We start from the raw sequence: 13,319 nt of genomic DNA, 5'->3' as shown, positions 1-13,319 counted from the left end.
TGTTCCACACATCACCTCTAATAGCTGCTTCATCTGGAAGGCCGTTTCTTCCAGCTTCCTTCTGGTCTAAGAGCTGTGAAGTGAAAGTTCTCAGTTCCATTCCATTTGTCTGATTCTTTACTTAAAAAACAATTCCCCTACCCGCTCAGGATGGGAATACAAATTATAGATTTGTAATCCATTAATTACTGTTGTAAAGTGGCCCTGAGATCTTTGTTTTTAAGCCCTCAAAAATTGTTAATTGGATGTGATGTGTTTGTTGTTGGCCACTTGGATAATGGATTTAAAGCAGTGCTTTTCAGACTCTGGCTGACTTCATGTTTAATAGACACGGTTACGCGTGTGTCCCAGCAGTTTGCGCCTAGTCAGTGCTCGCTGATATTAAAGCAAACACACCAGATTGCCATTTTCGTGGTGTCCAACAGCAGCACCCAGGCAAATTACTGAACAGTAATGAGTCCAGAGGTCCCAGAATAATTCTCTGTACTCTAAACCTTGCCAGTAAGCAGTTCTCATGTTCCCTCACTTTATTTGTTCAGTACCTAGTGATGAGGTGGCTACTGCAATCCTGGATGTCGTGGACTACGCTAGGCCAGGCATGGGGTTCTGTTACAAATGAGCCATGTTTACAAAAGTGGAATGGGCTTCCTTCATGGGTCTTTTTGTCACCAAGTAACCAAGGCTGTTATCAAACCAACCAAACGAGAAACCATCTGAGAAATAATTTTTCTGTAGTTTTCAATGTCTTCCTGTTTTATGCTCTCTTAACATGTATGTGGAAGATTAATAATATTCCATTGGAGAAGTGAATTTCCTAGACTAGTCACATCATATATGAACGTACAACTAAAAACACTAGACTGTATGTGCATTAAAATCTTAATTCTAATCACTTGTTCATCACGAGCTAAAGTGGAGTGCACAGACTAGTGGCCTAGGAGTCAAAAAACTAGAATAATCGTGGCAGCTCATCGACTAGCTGTGTGGCTGAGGACAGGGCACTCAAGTTCTCTGAGCTTCAGGAGAGGAAAAAGCATACTTGGCTGCTCTGTCTCCTGGAGTTGTTGTCAGGATGAAATGACATGGTGTATATGACAGTGCTTGGTGTTATAGATGGTACAACCCAGATACGAGTTAGATAAGCCGTAAGATGTGTGTACGACAGTGTATGTAATATATTATTGCTTTCCTCCATGTGGTGTTTCCACGCCTTGTATGTAAACAGGAGCTTGTAAAGTTGATTCTCTCCCGATTGTCACAACTTTAAATGGGCAGCTGCAGGTTTAGATTTTATTGGAAGGAGGAAATTAAAGTGATCAGGGAAATTATTTTTTCTCCATTGATATGTGAAAAGTAAAGAGACTACTGATTAGAAAATATTTATCTGTCCTTTAAATATACCTGAATAGTGTGACTTTTCTGAATATTCGCTTTTCTTTCAAATATAGGAAATGAAAACGCAAACCTTCTGTAAATATTGTTATTCAGTGGATGTATCTCTTAGGGGAAAATATGTTTAATTTTATGTGTTAGAACCATATGCCAAGTGCTAAGTTCCATAGAAAGGAAAGTACAACCTGAGGTGCTTCCCTATTTTGTTTTTTCAGTACATTTAGAGCACACTTTCATAATAACACTGTGAAAAGGAATTTCCTGGGGTAAGGTTATTGTGAGGAATTGTTTTACTCTATTAATATCAGTACATATTAATTTTCTGCAAGTAAGTTTATTTGCTTTTTTTTTTCATAATTTAAATCCCCGAAGCACTTGATTATTAATTAAGTGGCTACACATGCAAATGTAAGCGAGTAGTATTCCAAATAAATTCAACCTGAGAACACCTCCTCACCCGGTGCCTAGGTGTGTGCATGGGTAACCTTTCCTCTTTCCTTTTAGAATGGTAACTTTGGAGTCCTGACTTAGACTGTGGGCGGCAAGATTAAGGGTGGGGAGAAGCAGACTAAAGAGAACCGCACTGGACTCTCCCCTTCAGGCTTTACCAGGTCATTTTGTGTGTGTGTTCCACTTTACTCTCTTTTTTCCTTTGAGTCTTCTTATTTAAAGACTTAAACATTTTCCTCTGGAAAATCAGTGTCATTTCTGGCTCGAAGAGAAGGTGTCCAGGAAAAAGAAATGAGGCAAAGGCATATACAAATAATTTGGAATATAAACTTAGAAGTTTTTTAACTAAAAGAAATTGAGGGGATTTTTTTTAATTTTTAATTTTTAATTTTTCTGCTCTTCTATTTTATTTTTTTCTCTTCTAGTTTTGAGATACAATCGACATGTGGCACTGTGTAAGTTTAAGGCATACAGCATAATAATTTGATTTTACATACATTATGAAAAGATTACCACAATAAGTTTAGTGAGCATCCATTATCTCATATAGATACAAAGTAAAAGAAAAAGAAAAAAATATTTTTTACTTGTGATGAGAACCCTTAGGATTTACTCTCTTAACTTTCATGTATAACATACAACAGTATTAATTGTATTTGTCATGTTGTATATTACATCCCTAGTACTTTGACCACCTTCATCCATTCCCCTTTTCCCCATTCCCCCACCACTGGTAACCACAAATCTGATCTCTTTTTCTATGAGTCTGTTTGTTTGTTTGGCTAGGTTTCTTTTCTGTTTTTTGGTTTTTAAGTGTAATTGACTTACAACACTGTTATTTCCTGGTGCACAACACAGTGATTTGATATTTTTATACATTACAAAATGATCATCACAATAAGTCTACTTACCATCTGTTACTATAAAAAGATATTATATTATTGTTGACTGTATTCCCCACTCTGTACATTTTATCCCCATGAGTCTTTTATTTTGTAACTGGAAGCTTGTACTGCTTAATCTCCCTTACTTATGTCATTCATTCCCACACCTACCTCCTCTCTGGCAACCACCTCTTTGTTCTCTGTACCTAAGACTCTGTTTCTGTTTTGTTATATTTATTCATTTTGTTTTTTAGATTCCACATATAAATGAAATCATACAGTATTTGTCTTTCTCTGACTTATTTTGCTCAGCATAATACCTCTCGGTCCTCCTCTATGCTCTTGCAAATGGCAAGATTTCATTCTTTTTTATGTCTGAGTAGTATTCCTGTGTATATAGTAAATTAAGTACTGGCAGTTATTTACCTTTTTTTTTTTTTTTTTTTTTTTGCTTTATAGACTGTCTTTGTTTTATTTCCTCAGCTATCAAAAATTTGCCCTTGGTATAAATTCTTCTAGAAAGTTCAAAGAAGAATAAGCCAAATTTTCAGAAACCCTGTTTGGGGTGGGAAAAAAATGTATTAAGACCAAAATGGTACAGTCCTTACAGCCTATTGGTAACTTTTACTATAGAAAATTTATGCTGATGGTCACCTTTTGTTATCTCTCTTGACCTGGTACCTTACTTTTGTAGGTTTTTTTAATTGCTTTCTAGGATCTCCCAGCTTTGATACACCTTCCTCCTGAATCTTTGTCCATCCACCATTCCAACATGCATTCATGTAAATAAGTAAATAAATACAAATGAGTGCTTTTTATAATTGTGTTGTAGGAAGGTTTTATGCTCTTTGGATGTTAGATTTTTGTTGTTGCCTTGGTCATCTTTAGTGTTGATTTCTTTCCTTAGGCTTTGTACATTTCTCCTAAATCTCACTGATTTTTTTTGTTACCAGTGGGATACCAGACAGGCTGCCATGGTTGTCACCTGTTATTTACCTGGCGTTAGCGATAATCTTGAGATTTTGTTATCCATTTTTGTGGCCTCTCTCCATACTCTCCAAAGGTTTCAGACTCTCACTGATTATTTTGCAATATTTTTTTCTTAGACTTTAATGAAGCAGTTCCAGAGACAGAGCGCCTGGATTCAAAGGCATTGAAAACCCGAGCCCAGCTCTCCGTGAAGAACAGACGCCAGAGGCCCTCTAGGACAAGACTCTATGATAGTGTCAGTTCAACAGATGGGGAGGACAGTCTGGAGCGAAAGGTGAGCACCCCTGACCATATTCTGACTTGCGAGGTTGGGCTATCTGCTTGTTCCTACAGCTTACTGAAGATAATGATTTTCCTGCAATCAGATTCTGTGCTCTAGTTGGAAACAGGTGGAACAGTTCACTTCTTCGTCTCGCAAGTTCTTACTCAGCTCGATGTATTATTGTAATTCAAATTCTTTCTGTACTCATTCAATGAACTAACCAAGAGCATTATCCATATTGTCATTTTTCATGATGGTGCTTTTGATATTCAGCTGTTGATTTTACCTGGTGGAAAATAATGAATGTACAAGTAATTGTTTCTAAATGTCTTAGGTGTCTATGTTAGCTGCAATAGTAATATGTTGAAATGTTGTGAACTATGCGATCTCAACTGTAAACCAACAAAAGTTGGTGACTAAAAAAAGGTCAATCTGATTTCAAAGTAAGTATTATATGGGACTGATGCTCAGTGGCATAACCTCCTTTATAATCTCTTATACCAACAGCCTTCAGACAGTTTCTGTAACCACATGCATGTTACCAAATCACTTCTGCCCAAGGGTTTGCGAACTCCAGAATCAGGTTCTAGTGCTCCATCCCTCACTCCAGCGGCTGGCAGTGTGCCCTTCTCACCTGACCTCATAGCTGAATTTCAAGAAGGACTGCTGCACTCAGAAAGGGACCCTTCCTCCTCTACTGGGGGAGACACTTCACTCTCCTCACCTTCAAAATCTGATCATGATATGGAAGAATCTCCTCGCCACCAGTCAAGCTACCACCAAGAAAATACTACAAGAAAAAGGTACAGTTAATTTTGTTGTTGTTTTTGCTTTTGTGTAACTTCACAAACACCTCAATTTGTGTAATTAAAAAAAAAAAAAACAGCTTTTTCCCTCATGATCAAGGGCCTGCGTCTTTTCACAGCTGTTAATTGATATTGCATTCCTTTTATATTATGAGAGACGCAAACATCCTTATCCCATTTATTTATTTTTTTTTAAATCTTTTTCTACCTGATTAGTATTTTCACTTCTTCAGCTCTCAACAAGTTTACTATTGAAGGAAATTCTTCAGGAGGCCTTCTAGAGATTTTGTATAATAGCACCCCATAGTTTCAATAAGCATCAACATAATCATATAGAAAAAATATATACATGAAGATGAAAGCAATGTAGGTCTTAACCTATCAATTGGCTTGTACTTAGAAGAAATTTTCACAGTAATGATTTATATTGCAAAGAATGTGATAGAAAAGCTATGGTAAAGATAATACAGGGAGATTAGTCAATAAATTTTAAAATAGGCTCCTAGAATTAACACCAGAATTTCAAAGTGGTGTCAATAGACTATCATCTTTTTAATTGTATGGTTTAATTTATAGAAATAATAAATTCTTGTTTGACCAAGTTAACTGATGCCGAGATGTATAAAAAAACAGGTTCATTCTCTTCTTCACCACGTCTGACTCATTCCTTGAAAATAACCAAGTAGATTTGGTTATATTATTTTTCACATCTGAAATACACACTACACACACACACACACACACACACACACACACACACACACACAAGTGTATGTATATATATATGAACAAAAATACTTTCTGGTGTCTGTTTTGTTTTATGTACTTCTTTTTCTTTTTTTCCAAAAGTGAATTCTACAGATGACTTTACTCTGCAGTTTTGTTTTATACATTTTATGAGCATCCCTCTAGAGCAATACACGCAAATTTAAATGACAAGATAATCTTCTATAGTGAGCCTATAATATACCTGAGTCAACCATTGCAGTATTGATGGACATCTAGGCTGTACCCTGGGGGTGGTGTTGTTTATTTGCTTGTTCCCTTACCACTATGAAAAAAGCTATAACAAGCATTCTGGTGCTTTACATTATTGTATGCTGATGCTTTTATTTCCGTGGAATAAATTTCCAAAAGTTGAACTGGCAGTCAGTATATTGTACTCAGAGGAAAATGTATGGCTTTAAGTACTTTTATTGTTAAAAATAAATACTGAAAATAAATAGGTAAATATTCAAAATAATAGGAAAAGAACAACCAAAATCAGAAAATAGAAAAGAGAGGATAATGAAGATAGAAGCTGAGTTTAATGAATTTTTATTGAAATGAAAAGGCCTGTTCTTAACACCCCCACAAAAAAATGCAGTGAAAGTGTATACATGTGAGTAGCCTCCTGGAAGAACAGGTTTAAAAAAAACCACAGAAACAAAATACCCATAGCATTAGAAATAAGAAAGGAGATAGAGATTTTAAAAGAAATTTTAAGATAGCATGCAAACTCTATGCAGATTTGAAAATCTAGAGGAAATAGAGGATTTCTTACCACAATAAAAGTACTCAAATTGGCCTAAGAAAACCTGAATAATCCAGTAACCCAATAATCATAGATATATGAAATATATTGTATAGCTTCCACTTAGAAAGGCACCAGGCATAGAGAAATAATCTATTCTGCCTAACCTATTAAAATCTGCCTAATCTATTAAAAAATATCTGTAGTAAGCAGAACCAAGAAATAAGGGGTGGGTAATTTCTTCTCCAGAGACCAAATACTTGAGCTTACCCATTTTTAATTTTCCTGGGTTGACCATGCTCCTAGGTAACTAGAAAGGGACACTTAATAGAGCTTTTATAGAAGTGATAACTTTATAGTCAGTTACTAGTATGATAACCATTGCTAGGTGTTAACTACGACCAGGTGCAAGCAGTGCCTCACATCCTTCCCTTAATAAAAGTTTCCAGGCTTGAAGCACTTTCTATGCCTTCCATGTTCATTAACATTGATCCATTCACTCATGTACTTATTCAACAAATAGTTATTGAGCAGCACCTACTCTGTGTCAGGCATTATGCTAACAGCTGAGTAAGCAATGGTAAGATTCTATCCTTTCCCTCAGGGAGTTTGCAGGCTACAGACTGTGTCTCTCTCTTTGATTTTTTGCTTGTTTGTTTGGTGATGGACTGTGCCTGACACCCTACAACCACCACCACCAATAACTGGGAAGGCTTTATATATTCTTGCCTTCTGCTCTCAGGCTTTGTTGCACCTTGAAAGATATCAAAAAGAATGGTCAGACAACTGACTCTCAGGCAGTAGCCTGCTACCAGCTAGTGTCCTGGGAATCAAAGTCCTTAGTTTTCTAAGTCCAGGAACCCAGTAAACTCAGATTCAGTCAAGTTCAGAGTGACCAATTCATGCTGTTTGAACTTAGAAAACACTAATTTCTAAACCAGAATACTAATTTTCTGACTTAGTTTGGGAGGAAAAATGACATAAAAACCAGCATCATTCGTTTTCCTGGTCGGTAGCTTCCTATGTCAGAAAATCGCTCAGTGAACATAGAATGGGAGTGAAGTGGATGTGTATATGAATATGCTCAGTAGAATGAGCTGACTGATGAATTGCCTATCACATTGCAGCACTGCCGTTACCACATCTTCTCCTGTCATTCGCAAGAAATGGACTTCAGTATTATTAAAACGTTAGAGAAATTCCATGCTTCCATTGTAATGACGTTGCAGAAACTGATACAACATAGGTTAACAGAGTGGGATCTAGCTTCATGGTCCTCAAAATCCAACTTGGAGAATAACATTCTGTAAAATCCTTAATTTCCTTGCTATGTGATACTAATCCACAATTTGAGACCTGGACTCGGCAGACGTTAAGGATGGTTGACCTGATTTACCTCTATGTGTACCTGTTTATATGTGTGTGGTCCTTACAACTCATTGGTTCATCAATGAAGGAACTAGAATGGGGGTTAGCAGTACTCACAAGTACAAACTAGACTTCACGTTTAGCTTCTTGCCTCATACTCCACTCCAGGAAATTCTGGTCTTTCAAAGTACAGCTTAAATCTCACCTTCCTTAGTGGACCCTTTGTACATACATCCTTCACATTCCTAGGCAAAGTGAATTATTCTCTTGAGTAATTTTCACACCATTATTTCTGCTTCTGTCACTTTGTGTATGATAATAATTAATATGGTTGTCAAGTGTGAGCCAGAGTGTTCTCATGTATCTTATTCATCTTTGTATTTATGGTCCCAAGCAAAGAATATGGCATGTGATTGATACTTAATAGGTTTCTTGGACGAATTAATAAGTATGTCTCTGTAGATAATCAGTGCAGGTCTTTTAGAACAGAGGTCATCAAACCAAATCTGGCCTCTACCTGTTTTATAAAGAAAATCTTAACGGAATGCAGGCACACTCATACAGTTCTGTACAGTCTGCTTTCATACCACTGTAGCAGAGCTGAGCAGCTGTGATGGAGAGAGTAGCCCACAACCTAAAATATTTACTCTCTGGCCTTTTACAGAAAAAGGTTGCTGACTTGTGGTCTAGACATATATATCCTTCCACTCAACATTGCTGGATAAACCCTGAAAATGTCTCAGTCATTGGTTGCCATTTATCTAGATTTTTTAAAATTAATATACCATTACTTTTGGTCTAGCAAGTTACTTCAAAAGGTAATAATTAAGTTACAAATAATTGAATAATTAATTATTCAAAAATAATTAATAATTAAGCTGACTGCTATCCTGAGGCTAATGCTCTGGTTTTATTGAACACCTAATTGAAGTTGGGTGTTTTCTAAATTGTGTCAGTACTGCATTCACACGTCGTCATTTTGCTATCATACTTGTAGGACCTCACTAGAAACCAAGATAGAAATAATGCATGGCTAAATGATAAACATCTGACCCCATTCCAGTTAAAACTAGACAAAGTAAAAGATTATTCCCAGAGGTTTGTAAAACAGGTTATATGGCAGGAGAAAGCATGAAGATAATTCGCATCATGTCTACTATTTGAGTAGCCTAATACTAAAGTTTTGGTCCCTAGACGTACATAGCAATGGGCCTTTGTTCAGACAATGTCAAGTAAAGTAAATTAAGCACTATCCGTTTTCTCCTTGTGGTTTGGTCTTTATTATAAGTTTATATTTAGCCATTAGCACATTGCATGACACAGAACATGCCTTCAGAAATATTTGTTGAATTAATGTCCTGGCAAGTAGAAATCTTTACAAGATTATTTACTATTAATATGTTGCATTAGGCCCTTATATATAAAAAATAGTAAATTTTATCATTGCTGAGAGGAAGGCAAGTTTACCTCTAGCTGAGATTGGTAAATAAGACTTGATGAAGAATGTGCAATTAGAGTAACCCTTGAAGGACTGAAAAAACAAAAAGGATAGGTAAGGCAGGGAGGTGGTGTTGGTAGGGACAGGCAGACCTAAGATGGAACGTAAGGAACGGGGCTGCCCCAGCCTGCCAGAGGCCATTTGTTTATTCAGGGTAGAGTGGTTGCATGGAAAATTGAGCAGGTAGGTTAAGTCTATAGCTCTAGAATTTAAATACCTTAGATACCTCACAATATAGCTGGGGAACCACAAGGTGTTTGAGCAGAGGAGTAAAAAGGAGAAGACACTAGGTACAGGAAAGATGAGTTAGGAAACACGGTGAGGTGATAACCTCTGAGGAGCAAGAGACAATGCAGGAAAGAATGCTACGAGAACCGCTGAAACATAAGTTGACCAGATACAGGGGGAGAGAGTGAGGAGTCAAAGCTGATCACAGGGTTTCTAGCCTCAGGAAGCATGGTCTGGTCATTAATAGAAAATAGGAAATTAGAAACATTATGAAGGAAAGATGATTAACTTATTTTTGGTAGAGGAAGTCTTGAGCTCAGGAGAGATGTCTGGGCTGAGAGGGAGATTTGGGAGTCCCCGTAATAAAAGAAGAGGTAGTCAAGGGTCTTATTGCAGTGAGACTAAGAAGAATGCAGTCCCAGAAAAGGCCTTAGTATTTAGCTATCAGGAGATCAATTATTACCTTTGAAAATGACGACCACCGTTGCCAGAGCTTAAAGCTGAGGCACCTGCCTTGAGAACTTGGACTTCTAATTGCTTGTGGAGGTAGTATTGGAGAGATTTCAAAAAGCCTGATGGAGATTTTATATACAGCTAAATAACTAACAAAACCCAAAAAATGTCACATTTCTTTTTCTTTTCCTGAAATCATACGAAACTAATGTTGGTTTTTATGTGGACTAGAAGTTCTGATGTGCATTAAAGATGGATTTGATTGATTTAAAGTGGGGAAGTGCATTATTACTTAATCTTGTCTCTTTGGCCTTTTGAAAGCATTCATTTAAGTGTTCTTTGGAACACACTTTGGCAAATGTGTCGAGATAATGATGTGAGGTTGCCTAGCAGCAGGCTCTGATGGGCAGAAACAGGCTTTTAGTCCCAAGATGTCCAAATAAGCACCACACTAATAGGTTACAGAGTGTCCTCATGTACATTGTCTCATCTGGTCCTCGCACCCCTCGTTAAAACATCTCCCAGCCACCTTATTTCCGAAAATAATAAGGCACTCTCCTTTTAACTTTGCATAGTCTTAGCCATTAAGAGTTGCTCTAGAATTGATTTGGAAAAATCTGGTACTTTCTTTTCTTTGTTAAGAAAAATTGAAATCTGCCTTTTTTTTTTAACGTCCATTAGCAAAATTATCTTATAAGGAGCTTGTGCCATGTCTGTAGATTTTTTATGTGAATGTGTCACATCTTTAGCTATTTAATTCAGTTAACCAAAGAGTAATGATGCAGATAGCCATAATAAATAAATATTTGAGGCTAGAAATGGATTTTGACGTGGACATTTCTGACTCTTCTATTTCATTATGTACATTTCAAGGAATTGTTTATTGTGATCTGAATATCATTAACTAAAACTATTGCTAAAAATCTTGAGTTTTTCAATATCCTGTGCTTCCTCAGAGTTTTGAACATAGACTCCTAAATGAGAACTATGTGCACATCATGTGTAAGTTGTATCTGTTTAGAAATTTCCCCTGAAACAGACAAAAAGCATAAGCAAAATTAACCTGCAAGGGTAATTGAACACTTTCTTGGGAGAACTGTTTTCTATACTCCATGCCAGTAAGTTGCTGGAATTTTATTTTTTTAATTTTTAAAAGATAGAGACAGACTGATGAACACCAACATACAATTAGGAAAGAGCAGTTTCATACACAAATATGCATCAATGTTAAGACACCAGAGACAGCAAAGTTAATGATCTCAGATAACTGGATATGCTGAAACACAACACCAAATAGCATTCTTTGCTAAATAGTTCCAAGTAGAGCCTTAGGATTTGTCTACCTTGTCCCGGATGGAATAACTGCCACTGGTAGAATCTAGTTCCTGCAATTGACATTGAATTCCACTGGCAAAGCCTCTCCTCTGATGGGTTTTTGGCATCATTTCAAGTGTCCCCATCTCCCAGCAGCTGCTGTGCTTTAGAGTGCCAGCGTAATTCAGAGAGGCAAAGATCATTCAGCTCCGAACGCTGAGGAGGTTTTGGCGTCTTCCACATCACGGGAGACCAGCCAAGTAGTGCTCCAACCCAACTTCTGAGAAAGACCTTTCAAAGATATAAATGTTTTATAGCCGAACTGCTTAAGAAGTCTCCCCCATGTTCTGCCTCCTCTATCCCAGGACTGGCCACAGGCCATTAGCAAGGGGCAGCCCAGAAGGGAAAGCTTTGAGTCTCACTTTCTTCCTAAATCTTCCAGATTCTCAGGGGTGACATTCTTTACTGGACTTGGGACACATGGGGAAAGTGGGCTGGGCTCCTGTCGGACAGCACTATAACCCAGAGGCAAGAGAGGCATGGAGGACAGAGCCCAGACGTTTGGAGCAAACAGTTGAAACTAGAGAAGGAACAAAAGGAAAGTCCTTTGGTCCCTGTTTTGAATGTAAGGGATGATTTGATAGTGTTTATTCTTGCTTTTGTTTTTTCATTCTAATATATTTAAAGCTAAAACTCTGTGACAAGTATTGGGCTTCTGTCTAACAAACCTCTCCTGGCTTAACTGAATGTTCCTCTACATACTCGTGTATCCTGTATCTTAAAAAAAGGTATCCATTATTTTCTCTTACAATTAGGAATTGAGGCAAACCCCTTAGATTCAGACATGCACTGACTTTTCACTCATGGTTTTTCAGAAATGATAATAATTGTTTTTTTTTTTTTTTTCACATATGTGTATATCCTAGATGTTGCCAAAGGTCCCAGGTTACTAAGGGCATCCAGTTCATTGGTGGTGCGAGGAGGAAAAATTAAGCGGAAGTTTGTGGATCTGGGGTAAGCACTTCATGAAGTAAAAAGCAAACTCTCTGTAAGAGAAAGATTAAAGGAGAAAATGTCAAATGCCCCTTTCTGACTGTGTGCTGTCATTATAGGGCACCTTTGCGAAGGAATTCCAACAAGGGAAAGAAATGGAAGGAAAAAGAGAAAGAAGTCAATAGGTTTTCTCCAGGTAGCAGGTATGGGTGGGTGACTGAGAACATTGATATATCCCTGTATCTAAACTTTCGGCCCCCTTCCATTGTTAGTCAAAATCAGTGGTCAGTATCTTCATGCTGAGTGATACACCTAGAGGTGACATGAAAGAAAAATCACACGATTCATATTTGTCTTACTCCAGTTACAGCCTACACCTGGCCTCAGGTATATCCATTGGCTTAACTTAGAATTATGGTCACATCAACAGTTTCAATAGATGTTTATCTAAATACAGCTTAAATATATGTGATATGTCAGTTAGGTGCATTTCAGCTTGTTTGCCTGGCTACCCACAATACTTGTTTCTTCTCTTTCTGTTAAGTTTGGAAGGGTAATTTTGCATTTAAGTACCTTGTTGACTTTCAAGGCTGTTCTGCCCAAATGCGTGTAAGGAAGACCACCGTCTCTCACTAGACTCAGCTATTAAATGGACTTTTGCAGGCGCCATCAATATGCTTACTGTTCAGTAAAGACTTTCCTGCAGAGAAGTGAACTCTGGATAACACGTTGTCAAGCTTCCCCAGTTTTATTCTGAGATTACATAATTTTAAACTTAGGTTTGTATAGGGAGACAGCAATGCATAGAGCTCTCTCTGAAGTCTTGACTGCCTGGGTTTCAGTCAGTCCTCTTCAAGTTACTGTCTTTAAAATCTTGGACAAATCTTGGACCTCTGTGCCTTTGTTTTCTCATATGATATGTGAAATGAGGATAATAAGAGTAGCTACCTCATAACATTAGTGTGAGGATTAAATGAGTTTTCATATAAAGCATTTAAAATGGCACCTGGCACATAGGAGGCATTCAAAAATAGTAATGAAGATAACAATTTGCTATTTATTATTATTATTATTATTATTATTACTATTATTATTATTACTATTACTATTTGCAAGTTACGGAGGAGTTTTATATTTGTCATTTTATTTAATCCTTACAGTAAGATTG

At 37.1% G+C, this 13,319-nt stretch overlaps 1 protein-coding gene across 1 annotated transcript in view; it reads left to right on the top strand.

The window, feature by feature from the left end:
- PPP1R9A (protein phosphatase 1 regulatory subunit 9A) overlaps positions 1-13,319 on the top strand; it is a 261,195-nt gene that overhangs the window by 230,967 nt on the left and 16,909 nt on the right. The window contains 5 exon segments of the mRNA XM_014554033.2: positions 3,833-3,990; positions 4,486-4,746; positions 4,748-4,781; positions 12,085-12,172; positions 12,271-12,354. Coding sequence (XP_014409519.2) covers positions 3,833-3,990; positions 4,486-4,746; positions 4,748-4,781; positions 12,085-12,172; positions 12,271-12,354 — 625 coding nt within the window.

Source organism: Camelus ferus, chromosome 7 (assembly GCF_009834535.1).
Source record: "Camelus ferus isolate YT-003-E chromosome 7, BCGSAC_Cfer_1.0, whole genome shotgun sequence".
Lineage (NCBI taxonomy): Eukaryota > Metazoa > Chordata > Mammalia > Artiodactyla > Camelidae > Camelus > Camelus ferus.
The sequence above is the reverse complement of the archived record's forward strand: the minus strand, read 5'-3'. Positions and strand labels throughout refer to the sequence as shown.